This window comes from Vulpes vulpes, chromosome 13, assembly GCF_048418805.1.
Source record: "Vulpes vulpes isolate BD-2025 chromosome 13, VulVul3, whole genome shotgun sequence".
In the NCBI taxonomy this organism is placed as follows: Eukaryota; Metazoa; Chordata; class Mammalia; order Carnivora; family Canidae; genus Vulpes; species Vulpes vulpes.
The window spans coordinates 6,365,228-6,380,777 of NC_132792.1; the positions used below are offsets into that span (position 1 = coordinate 6,365,228).

The 15,550-nt window shown below is 51.5% G+C and overlaps 1 protein-coding gene across 11 annotated transcripts in view; it reads left to right on the forward strand.

Annotated features, from left to right (window-relative positions):
- Positions 1–15,550, forward strand: part of ZFAT (zinc finger and AT-hook domain containing) — a 189,375-nt gene that overhangs the window by 61,742 nt on the left and 112,083 nt on the right. For all 11 annotated transcript variants that reach the window (XM_025993483.2, XM_072733877.1, XM_072733882.1 and 8 more), the window contains one exon: positions 13,561–13,749. In XM_025993483.2, coding sequence (XP_025849268.2) covers positions 13,561–13,749 — 189 coding nt within the window. The remainder of the gene's footprint in view (positions 1–13,560; positions 13,750–15,550) is intronic.

Here is a 15,550-nt window from a genome sequence, read left to right on the forward strand (position 1 = left end):
TGTGGAAAACAAAGGCTTCGTGCTGTTCACGTGCTTCTTTTCATAGCTGTCCGTCCGTGGGGACACTGCTGGAAGTAGATGCTTGCCTGGCTTTCCTTGGGAGCAAGTCCGCCGGGAAGATGTGAGAAAGCCTGAGGGGAAGAGCAAAGGCAAGAGTGATGCGTATTCAGCAGGTCCACTGGAATTATTGTTGGCTAATAAGTTCCTTAACTTGCTGTCTTAGCAGTGTGGACTGAATTGGTGCCAGAGTCCCAGAATATAATCCCTTATCAGTCTGCTGTTCTGACAAGTGTTCTGAGCTTTTTATTAATGTGGCTGATAACACTTTAGTCTCTGGGGCGTTCTGAGATTTAATTAGTTCTTGGGCAATTTAGAATAGGTACTTGAGAATATTAGTGCAGCGTTAATTATAAATGAGTGCATATGAGCTAATTTCTTCAAATGTATGATTGCATGTGCACTTAACTCTTCATCTGCCCTCTGCCAAGTCAACCTGTGTGGGTTGAGTGTTGTCATTACCTGTAGGGGACTCTGTGAAGTCCTGTGGGGAATTGGAGGATACAAACACAGACACAGATCCCACTTGCTAAGAGTATAGGGTTGGAAAATGGAGCAGCATCCCTCCCGAAGGAACCCCTTTGGGACAGGAGGGGATGGTGAGCAAGGAGCAAGGAGATCTTGTATCAGAGGGACTTAGTTTTTCTTTTTAAGGTCAGAGAAGATCAACAGAGTCAAGGGTACGTATGCCTGTGTGTGTGTGTGTGTGTGTGTGTGTGTGTGTGTGTGTGTGTGTGGTTAGAGAAGCGTTTTGATTGAGAAGCTGCTGACTGTGGTGGTTGCTGGCGCTGTGATGGCAAGTAAACAGAAGTTCACGCAGTAAACTTGTTCAGAGCTTAATGATCCAGGCAGAAAATGATACCAGCATTTTGAGGTAAGCGTGAGGAGCACCTGTAGAGGTTACACAGGGTCCGAAGGGAGCTCAGAATAGTTGCTGCGCAAGCAGCCTGGGAGGGCAGGGTGGGAGTCAGAGAGGGCTTGGGTAGAGGTTTGAAGGCCTCATGGGTCTCATATTCCAAGGAGTGGGGGTACAAGTAGAGATTGGAGGAGGAGGGGAGTACCAGCACTGGCAGGGGCATCAGCATTCCTTAAGGCTCAGAGGAGCCCCCCAGCCACATGTGGTCAGTGGGACATGGTGGGGGGCTGGTGCCATGGTCCTGGTGAGGCTCTACGGTCTCTGAATCCAGCAATGGCCATGGGAGTGGAAAGAAGTGGACATATTCTAGAGCTTGGGTGGCAGTGTGAGTCCCAGGGCCTGGGCAAAGGTTGGAGTGCATGGGAAGAAAGGCGGAGTGAGTGGGAGGTGGCTTTGGTTTTTGGCTTGGGTGCTGGGGTGGAGGATGGGCCCTGCCAATCTTGAGAACCCAGGGGAGAAGCAGGCTTGGGCAAGAGAGGACATGTTACTTCTGGTCATGCATTGAGTTTGACGGACTGTGGGTGTCCAAAGGGCTGTTTCTACCCGGCTGTGGAGCTGGCAGGAGGGCTGGACTGGAGCCCTCAGCTGTGGGGCCATCAGCGAGTGAGGGCACCAGTGGATGGTCATCGGGGACTGGGCGGAAGTTCCTGAAGACCTTGCTGCTGGGCATCCGGCGGGACAAGAAGGCAGGAAGGCTTCCTGTGAGGGGGAGGACAGTCATCCATGGTAAGTCAGGCAGGGAGATGAAATGAGATGAAGCTGGGATAAGGCCATTGGTCTTGGGGCTTGAGAGTGTGGCTCGTGCTGACCTATAGATGAGATGAGGCTCGGAAAGAGCCATCTAAGGTGACCAAAAGGATCACGGAGCCAGTAGGATGTGCCGGGAAGCTGATGGCATGCTTGAATTGACACCTTGAGCGTTTAATAAAGGGATCCTTTATTAAAGGATTAGGTCCTGCGGGAGACTGGACAGTAGGGCAGCGAGGTGTTGTTAACACCCTAGGTGTGGAGGCAGCAGGGAGAGTGGTCCCCAGAACTCCAAGGGCCAGCCTTTGGTAGAAAATGAAACAACCTCAGATGAGCCAGGAGGGGGGAGTCCGAGGATGAACTGCACCCCACCCCATCTCCTGCCGCGGCCTCCATGGACAAACCCAGGGGAAGCCAGAGAGCAGGGGAGCACCCACAGGACCCTCACAGGCATCTGGGTACAGGATGGAGGGGTGGTGCCTAGAGGGGCAAATGGGAACTTCTTAGAATACTGAGCATCCTGGATTTCTGCTCGTTGTCCTTAAAATGGGACAAATGTTGGGTCTCTGCTCCTGAAGCGACACTGCCTCTGGTTTTGTGGTCTAAGCACCTCCTGCGTGTGAGGGCAGCAGGCCCTGTGGTAGAAGGGTAGGGTGGGGTTGGGGAGGGTCTCAGCTCCATGGGCGTGCACGCCCATCTGTGAACATCATCTCCTTCCACATCAGGCTTCACAGTCCACTTTGTGCCATTGCTCTTTTAAACACAATCTTTTCAAAAGGAAATGAAATACAAAGAATTACGTTAACGTGCTGGGGTTGAAGAGCAGTAATGCATGGATGTCAAAGAATTAAAATAATAGTTCCCAGAAGGCCGGTGACTCAGCAGAATGCCCGGGGCCGGGGGTGTGGGAGGCGGGCGCCCCGCTACAGCGCTCTGTACTAGCCCACGGCGAACGGAACCCTGAGGACCCGTAATCCCAGTCCCAGACCCGAGTCGGGTGTGCGGTCATCGGCCCCACGGCATCCCCCAGGGATGACTGCGCAAGCCTCACCGGGCCACCTTTCCCTCGCTTGAGCCTCAGAGTGCCTTGCTTTGCACACGCAGAACGTACTTAAGTTTAGAGAGTTTCTGACCCATCCAGCTGAGAGGCAGATTGTGGCTCGCACACCCTGTCCTCCGCCGTGGACCCTCAGAGGGATGACTGTGGTTGAAGTGCCATTTGACACGGCCCCTCTTCGTGCATCTCATGCACTAGTGTTCAAGCTGTTTCCAGGGCCCTTCAGAGGTGTCTGCTGCTTAGGATGGACGGCTGAGGGGGGTTGGGGGTGTGGGAGAGGTGGTGAGGGGGACCCCACCCACACTAACCAAAGTCATGCCTCTTTATCGATTGTTTACATTATAATTGCTTAAATAATTCACTTGAAAAGCGTCCTGCTGCTAAGACCATTGGGAAGCACCATCCTAAGGCAGCGAGGCTCACCCCGGGATTCTGTGCCAGGAGGTGGTGTGAAATGGCTGATCAAGGGCCCCTCCGCCCAGGGCCTTGTATTCCGGGAGAGTGCATTTATTAGAGCCTCGCAGCAAAAAGTGAAGCTTAAAAAGATGGGTAAGAAAGACACACTGCACATGATGGAGTTACAGGTGTTAATGCCCAGGCAAGTGCCCTGCTGTAGGGTACCACGCCGTTGCCAGAGTGGCGTCGATCCTCTGTCCGTCCTGATTGGTGACCAGGGACAAATGCCAGACAGACACAGGCCAGTGTCGGATGCTGCTGAGGGAGTTGATGCTGACCTTCCCTCCTGTGGCCGGGCAGGCCTCCCCGGGACGGCCCTTCAGGACCTGCTGGGGTTGGATAGCGTCCGGTCCAGTCTGCTTGTCCAGCACGTCAGGTGGATTTCAGCCATCAATTGATCTCATTAAAACTACGTCCTGTTTTTCTGTTGGAGAAAGAGCCTTTTCTAGAGCTCAGGGGAGATATTTTAGAGTTGTCATACAATTTGAAGACAAAATACTACCGTAAAATGGATTGTGTAATTAACACCCGCACACAAAAGCAGGCTATTTGGATGATGGTTCACCTTAAAAAGAGCACATAGAGGACTTGGGGTGTGATCTGGCTGCCTCCCCACGGTCCCCATCTGTTCATGAAAAGACGCTGACTTGCTGGCCACTCCTCATCAGGCTCCCTGTGTTAGGCTCAGGGGGTCATCCGGGCGTTCTCTGAAATGAGGGTGAGTAAATTATCCACAAGTACCCATCGGTGTTGGGCTGGGAGGCTGGCTGGTGGGCACCTGGGGTTCTCTGAGTGTCAGTGTCCCGCTGTCCCAGAAGAGCCACCTATAGCTACCTTGTGTATCATCAGGGGCCTTTGTCTCCGTGCAGAGAGGATAGGCCTTTCCCTGTGTGAACGGAACTGAAAATCTGGTTTTCTTCACATTCCAAGAATCACCTCTTTCTAGCAGGGAGCATGGCTGCAGAGCAGGGGCTGTGGGCCACCAACACTGACAGGCCACGGTGGGATTTTAAATGCTCGGCCCCGGGTGCAGTCTGTTGCAGCAGGGTGGCCAGCTGTGTGGTCAAGTGCGCAGCGTGCCTTCCTGTGGCAGGTGGGTGGTGGGGGGTGCGCGATTGGGAGCAAATGCTCCCTTGTTGCCTGTGGGGACTCAACTGAAGGTACGCCCAGCCATGCCAGCCTTTATGTCCTGCCCCTATCCACCTAGCCTTCTGCGCGCAGGTGGGCCAGGCCTCGTTAGAGGGGAGTGGGCTAGGAGGAAAGAGGTTATTTGGGGGCAGTGTTTGGGTGCCAAGGTACATGCTTGCCGAGCACTTTTCCCAGAGATAGAGCAGAGGGATGGGTGTGCAGATCACTTCTCAGCCCAGTGGCCAGGCCCATCTGTCCTCTCGGTCGCCTTGAGATGACTTTAGGCTCCACCATGGAGCCCGGCTGTTAATTTGGTTCCTTGTCCATGCATTCTGTTCTTTTTCTGTGTCCATCAGGGGCAGGAGTGGGCAGTGGGAAGCCCTTGCTCTGTTGCAGATGGACTCAGGTATGATGTTGGGTCTGCCACCTAATGGGGGAGGGTCTCTCGGTCCTGTCGCTGCTCCCCCTCACTGAGCCGGCCTAGGGACAGAGCAAGTTCATAAGGGCCCGAGGACAGAAGGAGGTGGCGACCTGTGTAGCATGGGTTGGGGTGGTGGTCGGTGTTTGCTCGTCTGTCATCTGTCGAGTGGGTGAGCTTCGGATTCTCTGGGGGCAGGAACGGCCTGGCTCTTCTCTGGGTCCCTAGAGCCTGGCACAGGGCCAGGCATCCAAGGGGCCTTCACTTGTTCTCTGGTTAATGAATGGCTGACTTGCCCACTAGGTGAAGTGTGAGGCCCTGTTGTCTCCACTTTACCAGGTCCCTAGGCGTCCTGCAAAATGGGCTACATCCTGCTGTGCTTCGTTGCACTCACATCACTGGGGGGGGGGGTGGGGTGGGGGTGGGGGTGGGGAGGGATGGGGGGAACAGATACGACCAAGCCACAGGTGAATAAATAGCCCGTGTCACAGTGACGGTTCTCATCATTAGGAAATTTTGCATGAGTTGTGTTCGTTACATCGGGACTAGAGCGCTAGCCTCCGCACTGTGTGGACATTCGGACCTGCCCGGCCTCCAGGTGCCTGATTACCTTCTAACATGCTATGTAATTGGCCTATTTATCATGCTTTAAATATATTGAATGTCCCCGCTAGCACATGAATTCCAGGAGGCAGGGATCTTTCTCTGTTTTGTACACACGGTGTCCTGAATGCCTGGGACAGTATCCGGCACTCCCTAAGTGTCTGTCGGATGACCTGTGGCAAGTAAAGAACAAATACATTCTGTCGTCCTTTGATAATTCCAAGGAAATATTTATTTCTCGTGAGCAGAAATGATGTTTTGTTTAAGAATTACAGATGTGGGAAAATGAGAAGATGTGGGAAGATAGGGAGAGCGAGAAGTCAACTTACAAAGAGAATGCTTTATTAAGTGGTATAGAAAATTATTGTTGAACTTGCTATTAGACATAGAAATTCTGTTTTCAGAAGAGCAATGCTTGACATGAATGTTTAACCAGAGTGAGGACAGAATAAGTAGCAAGCAGGCAGACAAACTGAAGAGACAGGCTCTGAAGTCAAACCCACAGTTGCCTTGGCCCATCCAGGCCACAGCCACAGAGCGTCCTGAAAATAAAAGTGAACGTGTCCACAGAGGCTGGTGGTTTAACTGGCCTCAGGTTCCAGCAGTGTTGGGTCTGGAGCGAGCGTGCCCAAAGGACGGGGAGTCCTGGGAGAGTTTGGGTGGCAGATGTGGGTGGAGAGCCGGGACTTCGCAGGGAAGGTTCCTTAGGGGGCCTTGGGGCTCTCTCCTCCCCTGACTTTCAGAGGACCAGTGATGCTGGCAGTAGGACCGGTGCCGATTATTACCAGCAGAGACTGGAACCCAGACTCCTCCGTGCTGCAGCAATGCTACACACCCCAGATGCGGAAGCACCAGAAGAGGAGATTGGAGTGGAGGGAGACTTAAGAAGCAGGCGGCCTGGGGAGGAGGCAGGGAGGCACTCAGATGTGCCTAACACCGTGCTCCTCTGAAGAGTGGCCGGTCTGGTCACCCAGGAATGTGGCTGTCTGCAAAATGCCCTTCACCCTGTGTTTCCCGTAAGGCTCATAGCATCGGATTTGCTCATGATAGTCACGGTTGAGGCTGTCTACAATTTACTTTCTCAAGCCCAGTTAATAAATCAAAGCTCCGAGGGCTCTCACGTGTGTCCAGGACAGACTGGGCAGGGCTGCTTGTTTCCCAGCAAGTCACCATGAAGCTGTCTAGGTGTGATAGTGAGGGTTTAACAGGGGAGACAGCTTTCCTTTGAGTTGGTGGGGTAGCCACGGCCTGATGACAGGCAGCTGTCTGAAGTGACTCGATCTTTAGGATCACTGAATCTACGGTGGCCCCCAGATTCTTGCTGTTGCTCTTAGCATGCCGCTGTGTCATTGCCCGACACATTTTAAATTTTAATCATTGCTCATGGCAATGGAGCACGTTATGTTAGATATTTGTTCAGTTTGCATGGCAGGGTGTTTAGAAATCTTAAAGCTACACCCAAAATCAAGATATTTTGGGAAGACTTCAAGTACTTTCAGCAGAGGAGGAGGGTTTTGTTTGTTGCAAGAATGTGCGGGTGAGGGCTCCCTCACAGGTCTCTCTGCGGAGAGCTGAGTTCTCACTCTGGATAGAATCTGTTCTGAGAGGGATGTATAGAGAAGGACAAACCTAGCAGATGCTGAGGGGCAGGGGTGGGGAGGCTTGTGCCCCTAGATTGCCTCTGCCTCCAGACCTTATTACTAATGCATGAGCCTGTGATGGTCTGAATGTGTCCCCCGGACCCTTTCTCCCTCCACAATTCTGGATGCTGAGATCCTAACTCTCAAAGATGACAGTATCGAAAGGTGGGGCGTTTGGGAGATGATTGGGTCTTTTTTTTTTTTTTAAACTTTTATTTATTTATGTATTATAGTCACAGAGAGAGAGGCAGAGACACAGGCAGAGGGAGAAGCAGGCTCCATGCACCAGGAGCCCGATGTGGGACTCGATCCAGGGTCTCCAGGATCGCACCCTGGGCCAGAGGCAGGCGCTAAACCGCTGCACCACCCAGGGATCCGAGATGATTGGGTCTTGAGGGCCATGCCCTCATGGATGGGGTTAGTCCTTCATCAGAGAGGAGCCCCTCTCTGAGCCCCTCACCCCCTCCTCCACCTGAGGACAGGAGCCCCTCGCCCCCTCCTCCACCTGAGACCAAATCTGCCTTGATCCCTGACTTCTAGTGTCCCGAGCCATGAGGAACAGACGTCTGTTGTTTTTAAGACCCCAGTCTGTGGCAGCAGCCTGAACTAAGCCTGTCAGGGTCGACTGTGAAGGCAGGTGGATGAGAATGGTTTTGAGGGTGTGGTGTGGCGTGAAGAGTCTTCAGGGCAGCATCTCAGGTGTTCCCAGGAGAAGGTAGAGAGACTATATTTAGTGTGTGCTGGGACTTGTGAGCTGTTTCCTTTCGTCCTCAAAGCAGTTAGTCCTTGGTGGTCCCTGTCATTATTTTATTTTTTCTGAGTGATTTTATGGAGGTTAATCAGTTTTCCAAAGTCGCACTGTAAGTGGTTGAGTGAGACTCGATGCCACCCAGTCGAGTCCAGCTCCTGCTCATCCCCGACTCGGGGGTGCCGGATGTGCCCTCCAGCGGACCCTTTGCAGCGTGGCTCACCAGCAGCCGTGCATATGATGTACTACTGGCACCTGTCATGGAGCTATTGGATTTCAGAAGTAAAAAGAAACCAGAGGGAATGTAGGCATTAGCTGGGATGAAATGGAAAGTTTAAGAAGTAACTCAGAGGATTCAGGCGAGTATCTAGAAACAGCGTGCGGAAGTCTGCAATGCAGGCGGGTGGAAATAGCAAGCCCTCGGGAGAGCGCGCACCAGCATGACCTCCAGGCTGAGCCCACGAGACATTTCAGCAGAGAAAAGACCTCTTGGGAGAGTGCAGGGAGGGCTCCAGTGAGGATCCAGGGAAGTTGAGGAACAAGCAGAGCAGGTCAGGTGTCCAAATGGGAGTGAGCACATGGCTAGCAAGTCTTTAATTCAGATGTTCACCCTTTCTCTCCATTCTCCCTCCTTTCCATGAAAGACAAATATTGAACACCTACTGTGTGCTAGAGCTATGGCTGCAAATGAAAATAGGTAGTAGTGGCGGCTCTGAGAGCGGGGCCAGGGCCTGAAGAGCATGGCTCACAGGAACCCCATAGACAACCTGTGATCGCTCTTCGTAGCTGTCTGCATTTGTAGCCCAGGGTCTCTGGGTGGCATCGAGGGTCATCGTGGTCTGTGTCTGCCTCTCGGTCTGCCACTCTCATTTGTGGTGTTTTACCTGGAATTAAGTGCTGCTCCCTGAATGCGTGCGCTGCTTTGTCTTTGGAAACTGTGTCCTTTCCATGGTGCTCCATTGCTCGAGGGATCATGTCCCACCACCTCCAAGAGTCATTTCCGAGGCCGCTGAGGATAGTGCTCGCCATGTGGTGCCTGAATCAGTGGGAAAACTTATCGCATGGTGACCTGGGAAGCTCTCGAGAACGGAATGTAGCTGAATGGGCTGCGGTTCCACATTGCATGAGGCCACGGAGAATTGAGGAAGGATGTGCATTTGGGGCAGCCTTCAGTGGGGAGTGTCTTAACGTCTGTTCCCAACCAATGAGGGTTGAGGGCTGCCTCCCATCATATTGAGCCGTCTACACTTCTGGGCTCAGCTAGGACACCAAAGGGGGCCCTGTGGAGCAGCAGGATTGGGGGATGCCCCCAGGGTTTCCAAGTCTAGGGGTTTCTTAGGCTTTAATCTGATCAGTCCTCCCTGTGTCTGTCACCCAGTCAGGTTTTCATCACCTATCTGCCACTCAGGAAAGGGTGGAGGGCCCCTCCCAGGGTGGTATAAAATCCTTTTAAGGGTAGTTTCCTCTTGGGGGTGGGGGTTTGTCTCTGCCTGCCTTTCTCCCAGCTGTCCTTTATCCCTGTGAGTGAGGGGCTTAGCATTTAGAGATACAAAGGTTGCCTGGTCTGACCTCCCAGGAGTGCAGTCTTCCCCAGAGCATCATGAATGGTACCTGAAGCTTCCTTGAAAACCGTCCTTGGAAATGCATCACTAAAAACCACCCTTCCCTCGTTGGACAGTTCTGACTGCTGGAAATTTCTAGCTGAAGTCTATTGCTGGCTTGTACCCAGGGGTTCCAGCTGGGCATTTTTGAGCACAGCAGAATGCGTCTGTCACCTAGGGTAGGCCCCCTAGAGGGGCCTATGCTCTAGGCCTCTGCTCTAGGCCTATGCTAGGCTTGTAAAATATCACGGAGACATGGACACCTCCCCTCCAGGAGATCACAGCACGGTGAGGCCTCTGAAAATTGCAAAGCAGTGTGGGAAGTCCAGCCATCCACAACGGTGATATGGTGGTGTATGCGTGTGTGTAAATGTGCATGCCTTTTAGCTTGTCATTTGGACAGGCAGGGTGTGTGGAGTGAGGGTGTTGTGTGTTACCTGTGTGCAGGGTCCAGAGACTGAACACCCTGGGTATTTGGTCAGCTTGTCATCCAATGTGGTTCTAGCCCAAAGGGGTGAGCAGATAAGTACTGGTGGGCGTGTGTTGGAGTCATGGCATTGAGAGTTCGGGGTCATGAGAAAGGATTTAGAGCAAATCCCAGAGGGCTTTATCTAGCACTTTTTCCTAATGAAGGTGGGAGGGAGCTGTTGAAGGGTTTTAAACATGGCAGGGGCAGGGGCAAATTTGAATTTTGAAAGGATTCACTGTAGGGTCAGGATGGAGAATGGTTTGGAGAGAGTGTTGGTCAAGGCACCATCTACAGACGTGTTTGAGGATGAGGATGGCCGTTCTTTTGGGTAACGAGGTGTCTGAGGACCAGTGGTTCCTGGGTGGGCTCAGTGGCACAGCTGCCATGAGGGTCCTAGGGTCCATCCTTCCCTTCAAGAGCCTCAAGGCATTGACTCATCTTTTGCTTGATGTCTTATAGTTTCTTACAGTTGTTTGTCTCTGTGCTGGGCAGCGGACATGGTAATGTCCAGTTGAAGAAGAGGGGTGTTTCTTCTTAGGGAGGAAAACTAGCTTCCAGAAGGCCCCTGGCAGCCTACAGCCAGGCCCCCAGCTGCTGGGGGGCTGGGCTTGGGGCAGCGTTCTCTGCCCCTACAGTGGGAGGAGCGCCACCCTTGAGGCACGGGCACCGGGAGTGGGTCTGGTGGCCGAGGCGAGAGCACTGAAGGGGAGGAGGTGAGAGTCTTACCCAGTTTCCTCTTCTCCACCCCAGGCCAAGCCAGGCTCTTCCAGACCCTAACTTATGACTCTGAAGCAGAGTCAAGATCCAGTTAATCCAGGGCACGGCCATGAGATCCCTTCTGATTATGCAGGCTAACGCTGTGTGTATGCTTTTGGTTTTTTAGATGATTCATGTTGTTAACCGGGTTCAGCTTATGGCAAGCTCAAATTCTCAGGGTGGTTTTTGTTTTTGTTTCTTGTTTTGTTTATTATATGAATATATCTATTCCTGCTGTGTCGCCCACAGATTGAATTGTATCCCTGGGTAAGTTCTTTTATAAAGTGGAGTGTCATTTTAAAAGCGCAAGAATCCCTTGATGTGTCGTTTCTACCTTCTCGAAGCATCCACCATATTCTCCTGTAGTTGCTTATGCGTGCGTATTGCCAAATAGGTAGGCCCCATAAGGAACTTCTGTGACGCAGGCGGTTTGTAGACTTTTTGAAATGTTTTTAATGTAGCCACTGCAAAATGATATTAAGATTCCTGTTAGGCGTGGTGCAAATCAAACCTCACAGAACGTGAGCACTGGGACGACTTTGCAGGACGCTCGTTTTGCCCTGTGCTTTAGCTCTGCAGGAGTTGTCATGTTCTTCAGCAGATGGACCTATGTGACGGTCCTTGACTTTCCCCTTTGGCCTTGGAGAGCTGTAGGAGTGATGCACGGCCTGTCTGGTTCATGCTGTCATCTGCTAACTTTTCTATTCAGTTCAGTGTTACCGTGTTCAGCGCTCACACTAATTGCCTGACTAAGGACCCCTTCCAGTCAATTAAGTTCCCTAGGACTGTTTCCACCAGGCCTACACATGTTCCAGGCACCTGGGTTATGGGGACAGGGAACAAAAGACTTCATCTGTAGAGCACAGAACATTGGTGTTTGTTTTGGTCCATCTGTCCCGCTAGCCGCGAGTTTTCCTAGCCTCATCTTGAGAGCCTTCCTCCTACCAGCTCCCACCTTCCTCCCCGAGAACTTGTGCTTCTCCCTCGTATCTTGTCCCTCCAGTGTCTGGCTGTAGGCACACCTGAATCGGGGCCAGCACAGACTTACCGAGTTGTCCCAGGCAGTCCCCCTTAGGTTTCTCCGGTCTCTTCCAGCTTGTGCCTTATTCCCGCATGGTGCCAACTTCTCCTACGTGACGCCCCTGCCCAAAGTACTGTCTGAACCCCCACTGTCCGTCCGCCCGTGGGCCTGTCCTGCAACCACGCACCCACCCCGCGCTCATCTCCGCTAATGGGCTGTCGGGAGCTGCTTCTTCTACTTGTCACCACGTTCTGGGCGGTGATTCTTGGGCAGGTTATTTCAGGTTTGTGGTTGTGATTCTAAGACCAAAAACGTCTTTCTCCTTCCTTCCCTGCATTTCCTTAGGAATCTGGAACAGCCTGCAGGTGAGAGTTCACTCGCCCTTTTATGCCTCACTTTGGCATCGGAGTGTTTCTTACCCTCAGGCTCCTGCCAGGTCTAGCTGTTTGAGGTTAGCTGTTGTTCCTTCTGTGGCTGACACATCCATTCTTTGGTGTGTTGAAATGTCTTTTGAACCTATTCAGTTCCTCCTCCCCAGTGGTGGCCGGTGTTTGAAGCACAGATGTAGTGGAGTCCTTCCGTCAACACACATGCTTCGGCGGCTCCCCACTGCCTTCCACGGTGGTGGAGGAGGGCTCTGGGTCAGGTGCGCCTCAGACATGGTTTGCTTGGCCCTCCCATTGTTTTAAGATTTTTTTTAGATTAGAGTCAACCTCAAAAAATCAGAAGATGTCATGTAAGAAAAAAGAAATCTGGATATCTCGTCCCCCCCCCCTTATTTTTTTAAAGATTTTATTTATTTATTCATGAGAGACACAGAGAGAGAGGCAGAGACACAGGCAAAGGGAGAAGCAGGCTCCCTGCAGGGAACCCGACATGGGACTCCATCCCAGGACCCCGGGATCACGCCCTGAGCCAAAGACAGACGCTCAACTACTGAGCCACCCAGGTGCCCTTCTCGTCTCCCTTTGAACAATCAAGAGACCTGGTGCTTTTGTCCTGGTGCTGGGGCCTGTGCTCTGTCACCAGAGCCCTGCTTGGAGGCTTCACTCACCCACGCGACTAGGCTGCCATCCATGACCACTGGAGTCTCCTCCCCTGTACTCCGTGGTGGAGGCTCTCCCAGACCCTCATGGGCTTTCCGTGGGCCTCCAGTGGTTTTATTTCCACCTCCATGTGTCTCCACAAGCTGTAGCCACACAGCATGCAGAGCTAATGGTTGACTCCTTGTCTTTGCTCTCTTTTCTTACAGTGGGCTGCTGCCATTTTCATCACAGCCACCTCTTTGCCCCATACTCCTTTTGCCCCACTGTTCTCCCCCACCCCCAAACATCACTTCACAAACACCTGTGTTTACAGCCAACGGAAGGGTTGTCTCCCCAGAAGGCCTTTTCTGACCTCTTGAGTTGTTTCTACCATTGCTTCTCATTTCACTTGGTGCACAGCTGATCGTCCTTGCCGACACCTCTTTGCACCCCTGTTTCTCCCCCCAGACTGCAGGGCTTTGGAGGGCACGGTCCTCGTCTGTGCCTTATCCATCTTTATATCCACTATAGAAGGTAGCTTGTAACTGTAGCTTGAATGATTTCTTCCTAGGCTGTAAATCTTGGAGACCATATCTTCTTTAATAACTCTGAAGTCTGGTAGGCTTTGTGAAAACAAGCTGAAAGGTTATGCTGGCCTTAACAACACTTTGTCCCTAGTGCCTTGATGGTGGCCCCGTGGCAGCGGTGCAGGGAGTATTTGCTGAATCACATGAGAGCCCGGAGAACCAAAGACAATGCCCGAAGTGAGAGAGAGGCCCGCGCGGCAATGAGGACGGCGTGTAGATATCACACATATATAGTTCTTTTACCATCCCATAAAAAGGTTATGGGCACTCTCTAATTCTATCACTGATATAAAAGGATATTTTATACATCTCGGTATTATTTGCTCTTCAGGTGATGAATCTGACCTTGAACTGGAAAGGAAGTATAAGGAAGATGACCGAGAAAAGACCCCAAGGAGGCCGAGGACGCAGAGGACAGAGAAAGTCCAGAAGATCCCCTCGGGAAAGGAGGCCGGGCAGATTTCCGGAGTGAAGAAACCCATCATAAGTGTGGTTTTAACGGCCCACGAAGCTATTCCAGGTGACCACAACAGGGAGGAAGGGGCAAAACAAGAAGCTTTTGGCGAGTCTGTGCTGGGCAGCCTGACAGCTTGGACCCTGTGGTCCTGGGCAGCTGGCTCACTGACGGGTTCTCCCTCTATTACCCGTCCCTGCAGGGTCGTTGTGGATAGCGTCAGAGGAGAGGTAGTGGGGGTGCTGCTGTTGCTGCCATAGGCCCGATCACAAGAGCGGCGGCCAGGGAGCATGCTTTGTTCCTTTGTTCCTGTGGCCCGGCCCCCACTCAGGGGTGCCCTCCCCTCACTGCACTCAGCAGGGTGGTCCCTGGGAGAGACAAACCCGCTCAGACCAGACAGATGCACCTGCTCCCTGGAACCTGCAGTCTCATGGTCCCTCTGCCCAGCTCTGTCTTGCATTTTTAGTGGGCTCATCACGTATTTTATAATATCAGAGATTTCTGTCTCCCTTTCCTTTCACATAAAATAGAGTGGAGATACTATAACTACCTTTTTTATAAAAGGTCTTTCAGGAAGGGATACTTTAGACAAAAAGCGGTTTATGATAGTAAGTTCCAAAGTATTATAATGGTTCTTTTTTTCCTATCCACTTGGGGTGATAGTTGTGCAATAATATTTAAAAATCAGGGGTGGGATTTTAAGACCAGCTACAGCCTGTTAAGCCTCTCTTTCCAATGGTAATAGTAGTCACTCTTTATTTAAAGTGGAAATGCCGGGTAAGTGCCTCTTTATACCTCAGCACAGAATAGGATGATTGGTAGGAAATAAGGCACATAAAAATATGTGGCTGGAAGAACTTTCTGGAAAGTCACATTGTCTGCACCAGCCGACTTCAGAGCAGTATCGATCAGGGGAATGATTAACCTCGGAGAGGGAGCAGCTCTTGTTCTCTGCCACCTCTAGTGGTTCCCACGGTAACTTCTTTATTTTTTTTTATTTTGTTGTTTTTTTTTTTTTTAAAGATTTTATTTATTTATGCCTAAGAGACATATAGAGAAACAGAGACATAGGCAGAGGGAGAAGCAGGCTTCCTACAGGTAGCCTGATGTGTGACTCGATTCCAGGACTCTGGGATCATAACCTGAGCTGAAGGCAGAGGCTCAACCGCTGAGCCACTCAGGCTTCCCCCACGGTAACTTCTTTAAAATTGATGGCAGTCCTTTGAGATTTCTGTAAGTGGGGGTAAAAGTGTTACTGATATCCTTTGCTATTCTAGAAATGGGGTAGATGGGAGCCTGTTCTTTGTACTTGATACGTGCATGTAGGTGTGTGCGCATGTCTCTGCTATACAAGGTCTTTGGCCATTTGTATCCTAGACTTGCATAAGCAAAGGGACCTTTGAGTTTTTCCATTCCACACCCTTCATTTGCTAGGGTGGAAACAGGTCCACTGATGGTAAGGTCATGTCATATGTGGGACTAGACCCCTGGCAGCTGGGGTTCCTGTTCATGGCTGATGGATGCCACTGCTCCATGTTATCTTGATGCAGTTTTCCATTACTCAAGGTTGGGCACAGGTAGTCCTGTATAGAACCGGGGAAGTAAACATAGGTGTATATATGTCCTGTCTTCTATATTTTTATTAACAGATCCAGTGCAAATTGCTTCAGAAGGATGCTTTTTAAAATTTATTTATTTATTTGAGAGAGAGAGCGAGAGAGCACATGTGCATGCATACATGAGCAGGGAGGGGCAGAGGGAGAAGGAGAGAGAATCTTAAGCAGACTCCACACTGACCATGGAGCCTTAGTTGGGGCTCCATCTCATGACCTTGAGATCATGACCTAAGCCAAAATCAAGAGTGGGA